This window comes from Corvus moneduloides, chromosome Z, assembly GCF_009650955.1.
Source record: "Corvus moneduloides isolate bCorMon1 chromosome Z, bCorMon1.pri, whole genome shotgun sequence".
Lineage (NCBI taxonomy): Eukaryota > Metazoa > Chordata > Aves > Passeriformes > Corvidae > Corvus > Corvus moneduloides.
In genome coordinates, this window is record NC_045511.1 from 46,174,648 (window position 1) to 46,193,267 (window position 18,620).

The 18,620-nt window shown below is 40.1% G+C and overlaps 1 protein-coding gene across 1 annotated transcript in view; it reads left to right on the forward strand.

Annotated features, from left to right (window-relative positions):
* Window positions 1-11,376, forward strand: part of YTHDC2 (YTH domain containing 2) — a 32,660-nt gene extending 21,284 nt beyond the window's left edge. Inside the window, exons 24-30 of the mRNA XM_032095652.1 lie at window positions 870-979; window positions 2,939-3,228; window positions 3,634-3,811; window positions 4,727-4,927; window positions 6,800-6,982; window positions 8,169-8,272; window positions 8,411-11,376. Coding sequence (XP_031951543.1) covers window positions 870-979; window positions 2,939-3,228; window positions 3,634-3,811; window positions 4,727-4,927; window positions 6,800-6,982; window positions 8,169-8,249 — 1,043 coding nt within the window. The 3' untranslated portion in view covers window positions 8,250-8,272; window positions 8,411-11,376. The remainder of the gene's footprint in view (window positions 1-869; window positions 980-2,938; window positions 3,229-3,633; window positions 3,812-4,726; window positions 4,928-6,799; window positions 6,983-8,168; window positions 8,273-8,410) is intronic.
* The last annotated feature ends 7,244 nt before the right edge of the window (window positions 11,377-18,620 follow it).

Here is an 18,620-nt window from a genome sequence, read left to right on the forward strand (position 1 = left end):
TTTAAAGAAAAACTGCAACCAAAATATTTGAAGACAGTACTAATGCTGAGAAGTGTACTATGTATGTTTTTTCTACAGCCTAGTTTAATTGATACTTTGAACCAGATGATTCAAACTGAGTAATGTAGTTACAATTAATATGGCAAATAATCATGTTACTTCCAGCTGACACATGCATTTTAAAGATTATTTTCTAGTGATAACTTTTAATGTCAATTAGCCATATGATTATCTAGAAGTAGTAGAGAATTTATTGAAATTACATTTTTTTCGTATTTAAATGGAGTGCTGTAAGAGTAGATGCAAAAATAATCTATCTATTGTCAGTTCTGTAGAAATATTAGTTTGAATTGAAGTAAGAGTCCAAGCTGTTTTGAAGCTTTCCTGTCTTGCTCCTAAACTGTTGCCTTTAAAATGGTGTTAATGCTGATGGAATTGCACTTTGAAAAAGGAATCCTAGATAGCCATGTGTATATATAATTTTTTTTTTTCTTTATGGGGCTTTAAATATACTGTTATGCTAGGATATAAAGCATAGAGCAATGTGTGGTTTTATAAATAACTTCAGGCAAAAAATTGATAGTGGCTTATTATTGATGAAGGTACATGAAAGAATCAGATTACATCAGTACAAGTGTTTACATAGTAGGGCCCTTAAGAGGTCTGGGAACTTGTTCTCCTAACTGAAGCAAAGACTTTCGCTGGGGTGTATATGCAGAAATGGAAAAGTGTGTTTACAAATGTTTACTTTTTAAATGAAAATTTAGAAGGAAGATTAGTTTATTGCTGGTAATACAGTAATGTTCAAGTTTTCGTATGTAAGTGTAAATAATACAGAAATGTTAATGCACTTTTTGTACTTAATTCAGGAGATGGGGTATCCAGTGATAGCAGTGACAGTGAGATGGAGGACAGAAAGACTTCTAATGTATCACTACTGAAGCTAGATGAATGGCTCAACCTCAAACTGGACTCTGAAGTAAGTAATCTATCACTGTCATGCTTGTTTCGTGTAGAAGAATATTTATGCCATATCATCCTAAAATGATTTTTAAAACAGTTGGATAACCAAAATTTTACTGTAAGAATGGCTGTCATGGTCCCTTCAGGTCTCTCAAATTTACAGGAGAATGTACTATGTGAGTTAACCTTTATTTCATGAGTTCAGTAAGAAATATGAAAAACATACAGGCTCAATCTCCTTTTGCCCAGGCTAGTCAGTTGTGTGAATTCACATATTCAGCATCCAAGTTGTAGGGCTTCCTATGGGTTGTAACAACCCATAATTCTTAAATCTTGCACCTGCGAGCAAAAAGGAACAAAGAATTAGTTACCTAGCCAACTGTGAGAGTGCTCATCCCTCTTCCTCTGTCATGGTGCGGTTGTCCCACATATCACACTGGGAAGCAGGAAAGCCTCAGCAGTCAGCTGCTGTTTGGATCTACTCCAGAAGCACTTTGAGTAAGCTGATGTTTTATAATTTCCATCTTGGCAGTTTGATCCATTTCCATAGGTTAGCAGATTATAAAGAAACTGCCAGACAAAAGGAAACGGCTGCAGGGAACAGCAAGCTGCAGGTGGTAGTGGCTGCATAATGGCCCTTCGGTTCTTTGTGGACCCCTGTATTGCCTGTGTGGTGCTCCCAGCACACTAGGCCTTAGCTTGAACTGGATTAACCAAAATTTGAGGAGGAGTTGAGAGAACAGTCAAAATGGCATATTGTGTATTTCCTTTTCTGAGAGGGTGACTAAAGTTGCTTGACTTAAATGGAGCACCTGAAACTGCAACTGCTGAAATTGCTGTCACATTTTATAAAAAGAAGAAAAAAGCCCCAACCTTTGAAGACACAAGTTTTCCAGTTGTTGAGAAGCTCTGACTGTGTTAGAAGGTAGAGTAACCAGAGATCTTTTCCATCAAGTATGACTAAAGAGCCCATGACACTGAACCATGCCGTAAATCAAGTCCCTCCAGATGGGAGAGAATTTGCTGAAAGTCCTTGCAAGGAGTTTCAAAGATAAACTGAGACTTTTCCTTGAGTTTCAGTGCTTCCAGATAGTTGTTTATTAAGTCTTATCAGAGGAACAGAGCCACTTGCGTGACCCAGGTACAGCATAGAGCACAGAAAAGCAGGAGTGAGGCCTCTCTATCAAGATTTACACAGCCTTTTAAAGAGATTTTAACCAATAGTTACTAAAAACGTACATTATTTTCACTATGCTACCAATTATTCAGTAACACGGGCAGGAACTGCGGAATTCTCTATCCAGTCATTCCAAACTACTTCTACTGCAGAACATGGAGTAGTAGAAGAAGGAGAAGAAGGTTTAGAGAGCAACAACAATCCTCCATTTTGATATTTCTTACTCTTATCTAATTACTACAAAGTGAAGCCCAAAACCTCTAAATTTTTCACCCTGTGACAATCTTACATAGTAGTCTATCACCTAATTCACGCCACTGTATTTTCTAGTTCTTGTCTTGACTGTTGGTAATTTTTTCCAAGGTTGGAGGCTAAAACAGTGTTGTTCAGGGGGATAAGAACCCTTAAAAACAGGCAGAGAAATATTCTCGGCACTCTGGGTTCCTACAAGCCCATAAATACAGACTGAATTGGCAGGAAGGGCATTAGACATGAAGAAACTGCTTTTAAAGAAAACATAAATTTCTAAAGTGAAAAGTGAAAAATCCTGTGTATTTACAACACAGTTTTAAGTTTTGTGCAGAGCTGCAGGAAATGTTTTAGGAATTACCTTGCACCTGCAGAAAGAAAAGATAACAGCTTAATTTAAACATGAGGTTTTCTTCCCTTTCCTGAGACTTTAGTCTTGCCTTTCAGTTTGCCAGAATGCCAGCTGCTGCCTGATAGGAAAGACATAGCATACCCTTTGCCTAACTAATAACTTTTATTAGACTTTAACAGAACTGAAATTTATTGCAGGCTGCTGGTTTGCTGTTGCAACTCAGACAAAAGTGGCATAGCTTATTTCTGCGTCGTATGCGAGCTCCGTCTAAATCGTGGTCTCAAGTTGATGAAGCAACTGTAAGAGCAGTTGTAGCTGTTTTAACTGCTGAAGAACAGTCTGCAGGTTTGCAGCAGCCTTCAGGAATTGGTCAGAGACCAAGACCTATGGCTTCTGAAGATCATCTTTTAGCATCTGCATGGAGGTCAACTAACAGCAGAAAAAGTACAGCAGAAACTGAATTCTCTGACTCCTCTAATGCTGAAAAGTAAGCTGTTGAGATCTTCCGGAGACTGTAGCTTGTAATTTATTTACCCATAAAAGCATCACTTGAATTTCTGCTAGTATTAAGAAGAAAGAAGATATATAAATACAGCTGAAAGCTTTGATACCGTCCCTGTGCTGCGATTTCACTGAGAAGTATTTTGTATATACGCTGGCTGTTTGGGAGAGCAATCAGAAATAGTGTCCATGACATGCTGCTTGGGAAGTAGTAGAAGAGGTGTAACCATAACACTCAGAATAAATGCATGCTTTTTTAATTTAGTGTTTAATATGTTTTGGAATTACTGTAATATATGTGGTCATCCAGTAGGCTGATAAGTAGATACAGATTTTTGTGTGACCTCTTGCAAAACTCACAGTCTGTCGTGTATCTACGTTTACTTTTTAGAGTTCTAATGAAGTCTCCACGTCCCATGCTTCATCAGCCAAAGCAGTACAAACGAAGAAACATTTTGCACTCCAAACAAACTTCAGATGACAGATCAGATCAGTCATCAATGAAGTCTGCAGACAGCAGTAGCTTCCCTAGCCCCTGTGCTAGCCCATCGTCTCCAATATCTGGAAAGGTAGAGTTCTCATAAATATATTACCCTGTTCTTCAAAATTAATGGAATCTCTTGCTGGCATCTTTCAGCAGCTATCAGGTATTGTAGTGATAAATTAAGAACATAACTTAGATTTTCATTGTTAACAACTGCATAATGTTTCTTTCGGAACTGAAAACCAAGAATAGATATCCTTGTTATACTAGTTTAATAGAGTAAAAATATTATTCTTTTCAGACTTCTGAAGTAAGGCTATTCAAAGTAGAAAAAATATCCAATTTTTGGGGAGTTTTTGTTTTGTTTTTCTTTTTGAAACTTGGTATAAATAGTGACAGTGTATACAGTACCATGAACTCTGTGGATTCTATCTTCTGTTTCTGTTATAGCATACATTGGTATTGATTCTCTTAATTTTTGTGTTATCTGCCTCATTATGACTGCTTGGCAGTTTTTTTGATGATTATTTTAATAAAGCATACATTTTTAGTGAGGTTATTTTCATAAATCTCATTAATATTTTTTTAATTCAGCCAGTGTTACAGGGAGAAAATTTGTTTTTCTGAAAATGGAAATGCAACTAGTGTGCTGCAGGCTGTAGTCTAGGGTGATTAATTTTGTGTCATCTGAAGGTGTCTCAGACTTCAAAGAATTGTAATTAATCACTAGACTATTAGGCCTGTTCTGCTGTAATTGTATGCTGCCCCTCAGGAATGAATTATAATTTTGAAAAGTGTGTAAAAATGTAAAATAGATGGAAAATACACTTTTAGGTCAATTCTGACAGGAAAGGCTGATAGATAGCATGTTTCTTGTACAATCTTGGAGAAGAGAGGAAGAGCTCAGTGAAGGGTCTGTCTGCATGTGTGTAAAACTTCAGAACTAAAGCCCAGTTTATTTTATTGTATTAATTAATTTAATTTAATTTAATTCTTTCAGGGGTCTAAATCACCTTCACCAAGACAATATATGCCAGTTCGGTACTTTATAATGAAAAGTAGCAACTTCCAGAACATTGATATTTCTCAGCAGAAGGGTATATGGTCCACTACGCCAAGTAACGAACGAAAACTGAATGGAGCCTTTTGGGAGAGCGTAGTTTACTTAATATTTTCTGTTCAAGGGTCTGGACACTTCCAGGTGAGTCCTTAGCTGATACCAACTGTTGGTGCTGGTTGATGGTTTAGGAGAGTGCAGCAAATGGCTGTGTATAGTACGGAGGGCTTTGCTGATGGCTTCTGACTTTCTGATAGGTAGAGTATTGGCCAGTGTCTCTGGTTGCTGAAGAAAGAGTACTTTTCTCTTCTCCAAAATAGTCCCTCTTAAAGAACTCAGTTTGTCCCTCAAAGGGTAAAGCTAAATTGCCTCCAAACATAATGAGTCAGAATAATGCTTCTACCCTACATAAATGCTTTAAAACAGCAACAATGGAGCAAACAAAAAAATCCATACAGATCAGGGGATTGCTGCCTTTTTTTTTGCATGCCAAAATAAATATTGTAAGTGAACAAGAAGATACAATCAAGTCACAGCTTTCTAAGGCCAGGGAACTCATATGTCTTTAAAACAAATTTTAATAAAAACTGTTTTGCTGGAACTACAGTTTCTCAAAGTTATGAAACTGGAAAGTCACGGCCATGATTCTTCCAAAACTGTCTTGAGTTCACATTTAGTGAGGTATTTATCAAGAATTTGCTGACAAATTTGTGGCCAGTTTAAAGACTTGACCTGCTAGTGCAAAATTGCAGATTAGCTGTGTTGTAGAGACTGCTAAACTCAATTATTCCAAGTAAAGAAAGTTCAATTTACCTCTTCGTATGTTATAAACTATTCGTAGAAGTCAGCTGAACTTAAAATTTAATGAACCAGTTGAAATGCAGAAATCTTGGTGATACCACTGAAGGACTGTGGTGAAATGTACATATATGTACAATGATTTGGCAAATGCAGATGCCATACTGGAAACTAATTTTCAGCATGCCAGTTGAATCTGAAAACGGGCTGTTGTATTGGAGCTCTTAGACAAGAAAGCTGGAAGGGGAAGACACACTGAAGTCAGGATGTAGGTGGATTATGTTGCCTTGCCTTTCCAGTTTTGACGATGCACTGGACCTTCATTGAAATGTGAGATTAACATTCCTAAGAATATTCCTTGTCTCAGGCGTCTCTTTACTTTCCACCTTTATTTTTCCTCTGTTCCTTTTATTAATTTGCATTGATTTTCATTTAAGGCTTGAGCTGTCGAAGACTTCATGACTACCAGCAGTGTGTGCTGGTAACTTCAGGCAGTGCACTGCATCTCTTGGACTCCTAAGTCATAACTCGAGTAAATTTGCCTGAACAGTTGATAAATTGTGCGTGTCCTGGGTTTAGTTTTGGTTTCTTTGCGGGGTGTGTGTGTGTATATTTAAGGGGCATCCTTAGATAAGTTAGATGCAGTCTTGGATTTGTGTTTTCTTTCATTTTCTTCCTGAATACTTTTGTTGGAATTTCTTTCAGCTTCATTGAAGAAGGAATTTTAGGCAGCTTTGACTTCTTTCTTTGAAGAGCAGCTACATACTTCTAATTGTGTATGAAAGTTTGTTAACAAAGAGGGAACAAGGGAAGGAAGGAATGGATTTTTGAAAGAATTTTGTACAGGTAGCAAGGAATAGCTGATGGACATAGAACATTCATCTTTGATACCTTGCACTTTAAATGTTTTTACAATAACTTTTCAACCTCTGGTACAGAGCTTAAAAAAACCCTTGAGTGGGAAGTGTGAGAGATGAATTGAAAGACATCCTTTGCAGTCAAATTCTAGAAGGTATATTTGAAGTGGAGAAAACAAATCATACTTCTAACTTTCTAGGTGTAAGTATTTTGGAAGATCCAGCTTTGTGTGGGTGAGTGTTTGAATCGCTTTGAAACTAATTTGAAAGTTTCATATGAAGTCCACTCATTTATTAATTCTGGGATAAATAGATACGCTCTCATTATGTCTGTTCTTTCATATTTCGATTTTTCTTCCAGGGTTTTGCTAGAATGGGTTCATCAATAGGATGTGAGAAAAGTCAGGACTGGGGATCTGCTGGATTTGGAGGTGTATTTAAGGTGGAGTGGATACGCAAAGAAAGCATTCCTTTTCCGTTTGCACACCATTTGCTCAACCCTTGGAATGGCAATAAGAAAGTACAAATAAGCAGAGATGGCCAGGTAGTTTTTCTCTTCCAAAGTCTTCTTTACTTGGTAGAACTGTGTTTTGTTTGTTAGCTTGTTCAGCCGTGAACTCAGCTGTGCTCATGTATCTGTTAATCTGAATCACAGTTCCTTGGTACTCATTGTACCTTCTGCTAATGCAGAATTACTGTTGAAGTAGTGGATTTGTTAAACGAGTTTCTTGTGTAATGTTGTTTAAAAAAAATATTTAAAGCTGGATTTTTCCAAAATAAATGTGGTTTTGTTGGGTTTTTTTTAAATTTGTGGAGGTTTGTTTCCTGTTTGATTCAGATGTGTTCTTCGAGATGAGATAGTCTGTCATACCCAAATAACTGTTCATAATTAGAGGTTTGTGTTTTCCATAAAGCCTGAAGAGAATCTTGATATTTGAGGCAGAATAAAGCTTAATACTGTTCTCCAATTTGTTAAAGCTAAATTCAACTACAAAAAGCCAGAGAAGAATTGGCCAAGAATTCTCTGTGGCAGTTTCTGCATTCTCCTCACTCTCCTCCCAAAACATCTCCTTGGTACAAGATTCTAGAGCTAAATTTTTTGTATTGTCTTCTCACTGCTTCCCCAAAACCTCTCCAGTTGTAAAAATGAGGAAAGTATCATACTGTAAGAACAAGGAAAGGAACATAGCACATATTGAAGTTGACAGTGCTTCTATTCTAAGTGGCTTTTAAGACCTAAAGAATGTCAACAATATCGAAAATAAGTTATTTATATTAATATCTGTGATTCCACCAAGAGCCACTGCTTTATCTGTGACCTGCCTTATCACATTCTCCACTGCACTTAATGGAATTAAACTTAAAAGATGTGGAGAATAATGATCTTTAGTTAATAAGGAAGTGACCTGTGGAAGGCATGAATTATATGGTGCATCTGTTCTTGTGGTGTGTTAATTGGGAATTCTTTTGTGGTAACTGACATCTTGCCTGAACCAAAAAACCCCAAACAACCTGTAAGCCAGGGTTGCTTATGAAAGTTTTTAATCTGCTGTTGAGTACTTGTTGTAGGGATACTCCTAATATGTGTTACAATAGCAAAAGTAACAACTCTTTCAGAAAGACTGGAAGTGTTCACCAGCAACCTCTTGTAAGTATTTTGTAATAAATAGTTTTTATATGCACAGGGGCAGCAGTGCTAATAACTTTTCTAATTTCCTGATCATTTCTAGGAGCTGGAACCACAAGTTGGAGAGCAGTTGCTGCAGCTTTGGGACCATATTCCTTTGGAAGGAAAAAGCTCAACTGATTAAGCGTGTCAGATAATGTGATAGAGGTAGTTACTGTTTCATGTATTGCTTTCTGGTTTTATAGTATCAACATGCGCTGTATCATTACAGTACTATCATTTGTAGCTTGTGGAAGAGCAGGTACATGAAAGACTAAGTATTTTCTTCCTTTTGATTTTTTCTAGCTGACATTATTGAAACATCAGCTCTAACCACTAGAACCAGCAGCATGCCTACAATACCAAGACAAGGAAGATGGCGCAACAAACTAACTCCTGAAGCTGTTGATCATAATGTGCAGATAGCAGTGGAAAAAAAAGAGGGAATTATGTTTGTTTCAGTGTTTCCTTGTTGTAAAAAATGTCAATAAGGTTATCCGCCAATCTTTTTTTGACTGAATTATTTTTTCTACAGTAGTGTGCAGATATTTAAAAGTGTGGTAAAGTTCAAAACTAAGTTTAAATCGGTGCACTACATGTAAGTTGTTTGTGGGTTTAAAATAGCACAGCAGACAGATTACATTTAAAGTGTTCTAAATCCAGTAAATGTATGAAAAAAACAGTTTAATGTTAATTAATCATTCTTGCAGTTTGAATAAAATAAATAAATAGAGAATAGGTATCTCCAGATATGTTGGGAGATTCCCTAACTGTTTGGTGAACTTCTGTATGCACAGTACAAGAAAGAAGGATATATTCATGCAGACAATTAGACAGCTGGAGAATGCTAATTTTTGAATTTTAATTTAAATACAGAAGGGAAAGGAGTGTGAAACTTTAGAGTGTGGGTTGGTCCAGTGGTGTTTCCAGTTTCAATCTTTTTTTTTGCCCTTAAAAATACTCACACTTTGACAAGGTGAAACAGTCTTTGAGAGGCCTGTGGCCAAATGCTATCATTAACTTGACCATTGTTAAAAGATTTCTACTTCTTTTATAAAAAATAAAAAATAATTACCAGTACAACTTCCTTTATCTTTCAATGTAGTCTTCAATTTTTCTTTCTATACCTCGTCTTTCAAGCTCTTTTCTTTCTTCTGTACTACTGTTGTTTTGGTTTATTGGGCTTTTCCTTAGTCATTAATTTACTGTAATGTAAGGCTGTTACCAATTCAATCTGCTCACTGTCAGCAAAAATGTGCTCATTCTTAGGTTAAACCAAGAGCTTTTTCTGTGTCTGAGCTTCTACTTAATTTCTCATGTCTTCTCAGGATGTTCTCACAGTTCAGACTATCCCAGGTATTCAATAACTCTGGCATAGCATCATTAGAAACTTAAGTTAGACCTAAAACAGGCTACTGCAGGACCTGGTGCAGTCAGTAAAAAGGCTGCCAAGGATATAAATGGCTGTGAAAGAGAAGGAGATGAAAAAGGTATCCAAAGATTTTTAAAAAAAGGAATCTTTAGGCATGGGAAAAAAAAAAAAATTAAAAATGTATGCGTTTTCATCTTGAATCCAAAACTGAAGGCTCCTTTGAACTAAGTACTGTTCTTCAAAATCCATCTCTGTCTCTTTTTTTTTTTCATGGGAGACATTACTAGTTTAGCACTCAATTTATATAAAAATAGTCAAGATAACCTACAAGAACCCTGCATTTTGTAAACAGGCCTCCCCAGGAAAAGCTGTGCACGGCAGATTCTGCTCAAATCCATGTTCTGGCTGAGACAGCAGATGGATTTGTTTTTAGCTGCACTGCAACCATTGTCTCTCAAATCAGTTGTAGGAAAACTGTCTCTCTCAGTGGGAATGCGTTCTGTCAGTTTTTTATAGAATCATGGATGGAGTTGTTTAGGTTGGAAAAGATTTTTAAGTTCATTGATTCCAGCTCTTAGGATAACACCGTCAAGTGTGACAAAATAGCCACTTAATCATTAAATGAGAGTTGGTTGTTGAGGATGCTGAAAGTGAAAAATGGGGACTATCTAATGAGAATGAAAAAGGAACAAAAGACCCACCAGATCAAGAAAAGAAAAATAACACATTTACTTAGTAGAAGATGCCAACATAGCAGGCTGAAAAACAAGAAAATAATTGGTTGGGTGTGTACTAAATGTCTGTAGGAAAATAAAAAATCAGCCAACGTAGGTACCTGACCTGCTAGTCTGCTCTCAAATTTTCAGTAAGTACTAAATATATAAACTTTTAATTAGTTTTTAGCATGAGTAAGATTGGGGAAGATATTTGTGATTAATTTATTGAAAAAAATAAACAGGAAATCACACCCATTTTCTGATACTTATTGTAAGAAATATTTCTGAGGTTTCTGTACAAATGAAGATAGATTGGTTCTCTACTGCTTTAGTTTTTCCAGGACCACTCATAACTTCTTCATTGTTTTGTTTCATTTCACACTTGAACTATGTTTAATGTGAGCCATAGAGAGGACATGATGGTTGTATATTCTGTGGAATTACTGGAAGTTTTGTTTTTCACTTGTAGAATGTTCCCACCAATGTTGAAAGCTCAGAAAGGGTCAGCCTTTCTCTGTTGCCAGACTTTTGGCATGGATGTGTTCACAAAACAGTTTCTAGTATTCAAGCCTTTCTTTGCAGGTGAAGAAAATGGCTGGTACATGATGAAGGGAAATGACAACTGAACATCTGCTTTGAAGACTTTTGATTTGCCCTCTTACCACATTGTTTCTGAAGACTCAAAATCCTTGACCTCCATCACTTGTTTTGCCACTTCCCTGGTAACACAATCACTTTGGGCCTTTGATGAGTATTCAATGTGACACCAACTCTCCCTTTATCATCTCTTGAGGGCAGAAGCAGTTTGGCTATCCGAAGATTTCCTCTTCTTAAAAGGGAAGTTGAATGATGATCCATATCACTAGGGAAAACAGCAAAGTGACATCTGCAGAACAGAAATTAAGAAAAGCCATGCCAGATACTGGGATAAAGGGAAGCGTTTCTGACTAGCATGTCAGAAGCCTTCTCATTCCCTGGATTGGAATGGGAGAGAAACAGCAGCTTATTATATGGAGAAAGTTTTTTGCATTTATTTTGAAAATGGCTGTACTGTTACTATCCTTGTATGAAGGTTACTATGATTTGTCTCTATGTCTTCCTTTTCTTGGGTAACTTGTGTTTTTTATCTGGATCTGACAGCAGGAATATGGTGAGGAGGATCTTCCTTGCCGCTGAAACAGTGATCATGTGTGGTAACTCTTTTCTCTATGATTTCGCTGCATCAGCTGTCTACTGAAGTTGGAAGAAGAAATTGGTAAACTTTTTACAAACATTGCTTTGTACACTTTAAACCAAGATACTGAGCATATGTTGAACATATAGTTTGGTCGTGAAAACTAAGGTGCTAGTCATGTCCACTCTGACTGCAACCCTTTCTCTCTACATGACCAAAGTGGTCGTTGCTGTTCATTAACATGGCATTTGGAAGAATCCTGATTACAAGGACCCTAAGAGGTAAACTTACTTCTTTGTAAGAGTAGAAGCTGGCATGCGTCTTTTTCTCCCTAGATTGAAACTGAATGAAAGGAGGGAGAAAATCTGTACTAAAGTGTTCAGCTTCTGAGTGTTCCCATTGCACAAGGTACTTTTATTTGGCAGAAACTGGATTTTGTGGACTTGGTGCCTTTCTCTATCTTTCAGCTTTTTTTTTTCTTTTTTGTCTTCATGCTGTCCAATAAGATGTATGAAGCATTATGCAATGAAACAATAGATAAAAGCATTTGTATTGATGTTGCCTGAAGTGGCTCTGCAGTTGTTCTGCAGTCTCCTGGAGCATTCTTGGCCCCACAGGCCACTGGGATGTATCTGTTTACTGTTTAATGGAACCATAAAAGTTTGGGTTTGGTTCACGTCTACTGGTGGAGAGAAGTGCTGAGTAATTGAGGTAGAACAAAATAGTATCTCTGAATATGGATGATCTAAGGACCTCCTTGCTTAATTTCAGGTGAGGATAAATACAGCATGGAGCTAAGATCCAGATCCAAGCTGGAGAGATGCTGAGTTCCACAGTGGTTCCTGCTTGGTGTGTTTGTTAAAGTAGATGTCTCTGTCTTTCCTTTACTTACTTGTAGTCTGTGAATCCTGCTGCAGCTGGGCTTTTGTACTCTGGCTGGATTGCAGGTGATTAGTACCAAATACAGAGGGGTGAATCTGGCTGATGCACTGTTTCTGGAAATGCTAAAATTAGAGGAAAAAATCAGCTGCCTAACCTTTGGTGATGATCCAAGGCCTAAATGAAGTATAATGTGTGAATTGGCCTATTGTGGCAGGCAAAACAAATAGACCTTCCTAGAGAAGTATGGTGAAAGCTTAGAGAATATCTGCTAAAAACTACTCAGGATTGTATCAGGTGTGGAAAAGGGTGCATGTGCCAGATTCAACTGGGGAGGAATGTCAGGGAGCTAGTCCAAATAATTAGGTCCTGGTTGTTGCTTTTGAGGGTTATTTTGTGTGATGTAGCTCCTGTAGTTGATGTAGGTCTCCTGGGATGCACAGTAGCCTACCAGGCTGCGGTTCTTCAGTATGTGAGAAGGCTCTGTTTGGGAGACGACACTCAGATCCTTCTCATTCTTCTCAGGGCCTGGTAGAGGCATGCTGTTGATGTTCTCTTCCATGTGGGGCAATGACAGTGCTGGTTCCTGGTTGCCCAGGGAAGCTGCCACAGGCAGGCTGTGTGCCTGGTCCTGCGTGACTACTGACTGCTGGCTGGGCCTCTGGATCCCAGCAGAGACCACACGGGAAACTCGTACAGGAATACGGCTCTGGTACACCGTGTATGTGTCACGGCATGAGGTGCAGTGCAGCGTGGCCCCCAAGCTCTGAGAGCTTGTGGCTGTGCCTTGCTCACTGCAGTTTCCTCAACAGTTGGAGTTCTCCTTCTCCTCCATTGGCATCTCTGTGGTCCTCTCCTGCAGGACCAGTCCAGGAGATTCCCAAAAATGACTGGAGGAAAACTTCTTGAGACAGAACTTCCATTAGTGTATCCATGGTGAAACCACCCCTTGTGAATCCCCCCTTAAGGGGAAGGAAGCATCCAAGACTCGTAATGCTCATGATCAAAAGGAACAACAGAAGTCACAGGGTCTGCAAAAACTCACCGAGTTTTATTAGTAACTTACACACTTGGCATGGAAATTGCTATGTTAGACCCTAGCCTACCCTATATACACATGGCAGAGGGTTTGGGAGAAAAGGGTAGGGTGAAAGGGAGAGAAAAAAAGACTAGCAGTCCTGGTTCCAGCATCAACCCAGATGATGGGATATCATTCCTGATACCAGACTTGATCCAGCTGATGCAATGTCAGTCCTGGTTTCAGCATCCATCCCACTGATGGGATATCGGTCCTGGTCCAGTATGGATCCAGATGATGGGATTGCACTCCTACTTCCAGTGTCCATCCAGCTGAGGGGATGTCAGTCCTGGTTCCATCATTGATGCAGATGATGGGATGTCCATGTCCTGGGAGCACTGCCCAGGCTTGAGTGGGGTCCTGAAGACAGGTTTCTTGCTTCCTATGCCAATTAGCTGTTACACACACTCCTTTCTTTGAGACGTTTCTGGAAATGGGTCAGAGGCTTTGTGACTCTTGCGTGGTCTTGACTCTGCCCTACAGTCCACGTTCACTTCTTGGCTTCATTCCTGCTCTTTTGCTGTACTGCATTGTTTACTTCCAGGAACTAGAACAAGGATGTCTGTCCCAGAGAAGTGGTATCCTACCTCCACACGGCCCCCTTCTCCAGTCACAACTTGTTCTTTCTCATGTCCGGTTATTACCAACAGTGCTGGGTTCCTCCCAGCACAGCTCTCGCATGTTTTTACCAAGAGTCCTTGGCTGACTCCACAGCCATCTGGCTATCGGTGTTGTAGACACATACACTGGCCTCTTATCTTCTGGGATTCTCCACCTGCTCAGGGCCAGCCAGCATCGCTGGGGCCCGGCCTGGTGCTGGCAGTGGGGCACTAATCCTCAGGCCGTCCCCTCATGCAGGCACACCGGCACAGCCTGCTCAGAGCTTGGAGTGCCCGTCTGAAGCGGGAACGACGTTGGCTGCGGACAGCCTGAGGCCCGCTCAGGCCATGGGCTTCTGGCCACCTGGGCAAAGGGCTGAATGAGACAGCTGCCTGGCTCTCTGCCCCTGTGACTGTCACCTGTTCAACAAAGGCCGGAGAAGCTGCCATTGCCACCTCTTGTGCTTCGGGGGCGAGAAGTACACAGTGCTCCTCTTCCTCAGGAGCTCTGGCCATGGCAGCACCTGCTGGCTCTGAGCCTGTGGGACCGGCTGTGGCAGGAGTCATGCTGTGCAGGTCAGGGACTGCCTCTACTGCTGTCTCTGGGCCGAAACTGGTGAGAGAGCTGGGCACCTCCTGGGGAGCAGTGTGAGGATCCCACTCGTTCGTTGGGCCCAAGGAGTTGTCCCAGATTTTGTCCCTGATGGCATAATTTTCCCCTTGGGACAGCTGTTTGTCGTTGCTGCCTTCCCCTTGCAAAAGCCTTTTCTCATCATCCTTTTCTGCTTGGGACAGCTCTTCATGTGAGTAATATTCCGTTTGAGACAGGTCTTGGGGTCTCTTGTCTTCTGCTTGGGACATCTCGTTGTCACTGATTTTGTTCCCTTGGCACAGCTCTTGGGGTCTGTTATCTTCCGCCTCTTTCTCCTCCTTGGCCAAGGCCCCACACTGGTTTGGGAAATTTGCTTCCAGACAGTCCTTCACCCTCTGATGACTGGGGATTTTCTCCAACTTCTGGAGAACTGGGCTGGCTTCCCTAAGCAGGGGCAGGCTGTGCTCTGCACTGGCTGGGTGCTTTGTGTTAAGCTCCTGCACAGGCTGCTTCTTGGAGACAGTGATCAGATACTCACCAGGCTTTCCAGACACTGGCAGAGATGTGCTGGTGAGGTTCTTGTTCATTTGCATACAGGGTACTTCTGTGTCTTGCTCTGACACTTGCCTCTGGCACCAAGTCCCTGGAAGCCTGCCTAGGGGAGCTGACAGAGGCAGGCTGTGTTCCTGGTCCTGCTGAGTTCTTGGCTTCTGGCTGGACCTCTGGATCCCAAGGGAGACCACACAGGAGACTCGTACAGGAATATGGCTCCTGTACTTGATGTAGGTCTCCTGGGATATGCCGCGGCCTACCAGGCTGCGGGTCTTCAGCACGTGAGAAGGCTCCATCTGGGAGATGACACTCAGATCCTTCTCATTCTTCTCAGGGCCTGGTAGAGACGTTCTGCTGATGTTCTCCTCGATGTGGGGCAATGGCAGTTCTGGTTCCTGCTTGTCCATGGGAGCTTCCACAGGCAGGCTGTGTGCCTGGTCCTGCGTGACTACTGACTGCTGGCTGGGCCTCTGGATCCCAGCAGAGACCACACGGGAGACTCGTACAAGTATACGGCTCCTGTACTTGACATAGATCTCCTGCAATGCTTGGCAGCCTACCAGGCTGCTGGTCTTCAGCACCTGAGAAGGCCCTGTTTTGTCAAGCAATGGCAGTGCTGCCACCGGCAGCCATGGCAGTGCTGCTGCCCTGAAGACAGGTTTCTTGCTTCCTATGCCAATTAGCTGTTACGCACACTCCTTTCTTTGAGACGTTTCTGGAAATGGGTCAGAGGCTTTGTGACTCTTGCGTGGTCTTGACTCTGCCCTACAGTCCACATTCACTTCTTGGCTTCATTCCTGCTCTTTTGCTGTACTGCATTGTTTACTTCCAGGAACTAGAACAAGGATGTCTGTCCCAGAGAAGTGGTATCCTACCTCCACACGGCCCCCTTCTCCAGTCACAACTTGTTCTTTCTCATGTCCGGTTATTACCAACAGTGCTGGGTTCCTCCCAGCACAGCTCTCGCATGTTTTTACCAAGAGTCCTTGGCTGACTCCACAGCCATCTGGCTATCGGTGTTGTAGACACATACACTGGCCTCTTATCTTCTGGGGTTCTCCACCTGCTCAGGGCCAGCCAGCATCGCTGGGGCGCGGCCTGGTGCTGGCAGTGGGGCACTAATCCTCAGGCCGTCCCCTCATGGGGGCAGGAACTGAACTTTACTGGCAGGAAAGGCAAAAATATAATCCTTCCAATGTAATTCTAAGCAGAAGAATTTGGGAGAATAAGTTTTGGCAAGCCTTTTAAGAGGCAAAGCAGTTATGAATATGCTGAAGGCAACTTCCTGAAAAGAGACCATTTTGTCAAGGTGATTCTTCTCTGCTTAAACTGACTGCAAGGTAGTTTCGTTGTCTGAATACTTTTCTTGCTTGTGGTACAAATTTGTGAGGCTCCTCAGCCTAAGTTGTAGCTATATTCAGTGTTTGAGCAAGCTGAAAACTCCAAGTATGTCCTCCTTTGAGAAACATTTTTGGGAGCAGCTCAATATGTCTGGCTTTTAAATGTGTGTTGCCTTTTACTTACATTCAGCTCAACATAGCAATGGCATTTAATTTTACAAGTCTCTGAACACATCTTCAAAAAGTTAGTATATTTCCTTTTTTAAAAAATATTTAGAAAATATATACTGAGTTAGTCTCTATTTTGTATTTCTGCCTTATAAAGATTATTGCAAAGGTGAACAGAGTGTAACTGGAGTGGTGGTATGGTCTCACAGATATAAACACTTTAATAATGATTGCAATAATAAGTGATTTATTTGGGATAAGCATATCTACAAAGGAGACCTCTATCTTTATTCTTAGGTATCTCAGAGTAAAAAAAAAGTTCTGAAGGAACGTATCCATTGGACTATATGAGATGCTGGTAAATATGAGGTTTAATTCTATGATATGTACCAGCCTAGTTTCAGAATATAAATTGTAATCAAGATGCTGTTTCCACTTAATAGGTCTGGAAACCCAGGCCTATTCCAGATTCTGGCTGGGAGGCTTTTCCTGAAAATGTCTGAATTTCCTCTTTCTTAGTATTTTATATGTAAATTTAATTCTAATTATATCTGATATTACTGAAATAAATTGATCTGAGATAATGTGGGCTAAAAGGCTAAATTTTCCTATATCGTTACTTAATTCTTAAACAATTAATCAGTCTCTAAAAATCTTCTTACATTTCTTTAGAAGGTCCTATTTCATCTTAGGAACTGTTTCCAATGTAAATAACAAAAAGGACAGTTCCCCACTTAAATTTTCTTTTTTCTCCCCATCAGCCTTCTGTTTTCAGGTTCTAATCAGCTTTCTGGAAGCTCCTGTAAGCACACATGATCACTAGGTGGTGATGTTCTGCTGAAGAAAAGCTTAGAATGTGAGAACATGTATAAAAGATGAAAAAGGCAGAGAATGTAGAGATTGCAATTATTTAGTAATTGTAGTTTTTTCTTTACAGTTTTGCAAAATTTGTAAGTTCAGAGGGGAAAAAAGCCTCGTTCTGGTTCATTTATTTCAATTTGACAAATTATTTGTTATGGACCTTAACTTGAGTAATGGCCTTGTACATGAATAATTGCATCTTCCATCACCAGGCAGTTAACGCTAGTGCTGTAAAGATCTTGGGAAGGTTGGTGGCACCTGATACTGCATTTTCAAAGCTCGAGTTTAAAAATATGCCTGGAGTCGGTGTATGGAAGGGAGTAAATAAAGTGCTGAGGTTGACATGTAGTTATGAGACATTTCTGTTTTCATAAATGTATTTGCTTTGTTTTATGTTTTTCTGATCTATAAGGAGGTACAAAAGTGTTCCTTAAAACCAGGATGGTCCTCCCTTGAATAACAGGATAATTGTTGTGTATGTCACAGGCAATATTGTACAGGGTACTTGAACTTTCAGAAGAATCATCTTTTCATAATTTTGAAACAGATATTAAAACCTCTTCAATTTTTGTCCAAATATCCCATTTCTTTTTATCTCCCAAAATTTTGATCAGATGGGTAGAATATGCATTTCCAAAGTATAACAGAATTCTTGGTCTTTACCACTGTATTAAAAAGAAGCTGAAAACACACATTTAGTTATTTTCTGTCTGGCAGTGGTTGCTTGCAACTTCCGTTACGAAACTTGCGAGAATACGGAGCACCTGTATGCTAAAATAAGTGAATTCAGTCCTATCTGCCTTTTGATATATGGTTTTCTGTAGCATGGCTCTCATTTTCCAACAAATGCAAATACTTTCTTTAGAGTGACTACCATTCCTACTTCTGCAAAGTTATTTGTCTTTGCAATCTGCTTAATGTAGACTAAGAAGGAGCAGAAGCACACTGGAAGCTATGAAATAATATAAGAATCTTCTGGATAGTCGTCCTTGCTCTTGTGAATTATCAAGAATTTTAATCTGTGAGCACAATATTTTGGGCTGGCACAAGGGGAAGGAAATAGTCTCCTGAGTCCGCAGCAAACTGTCTGGGAGTTCCTACATGTCTTTTGAGAATTGTGCATGTGTGAAATGGTAAACCAAAATTTTCCACCCAGATCCCATTCCCGCCAATTGCATTCCAAAA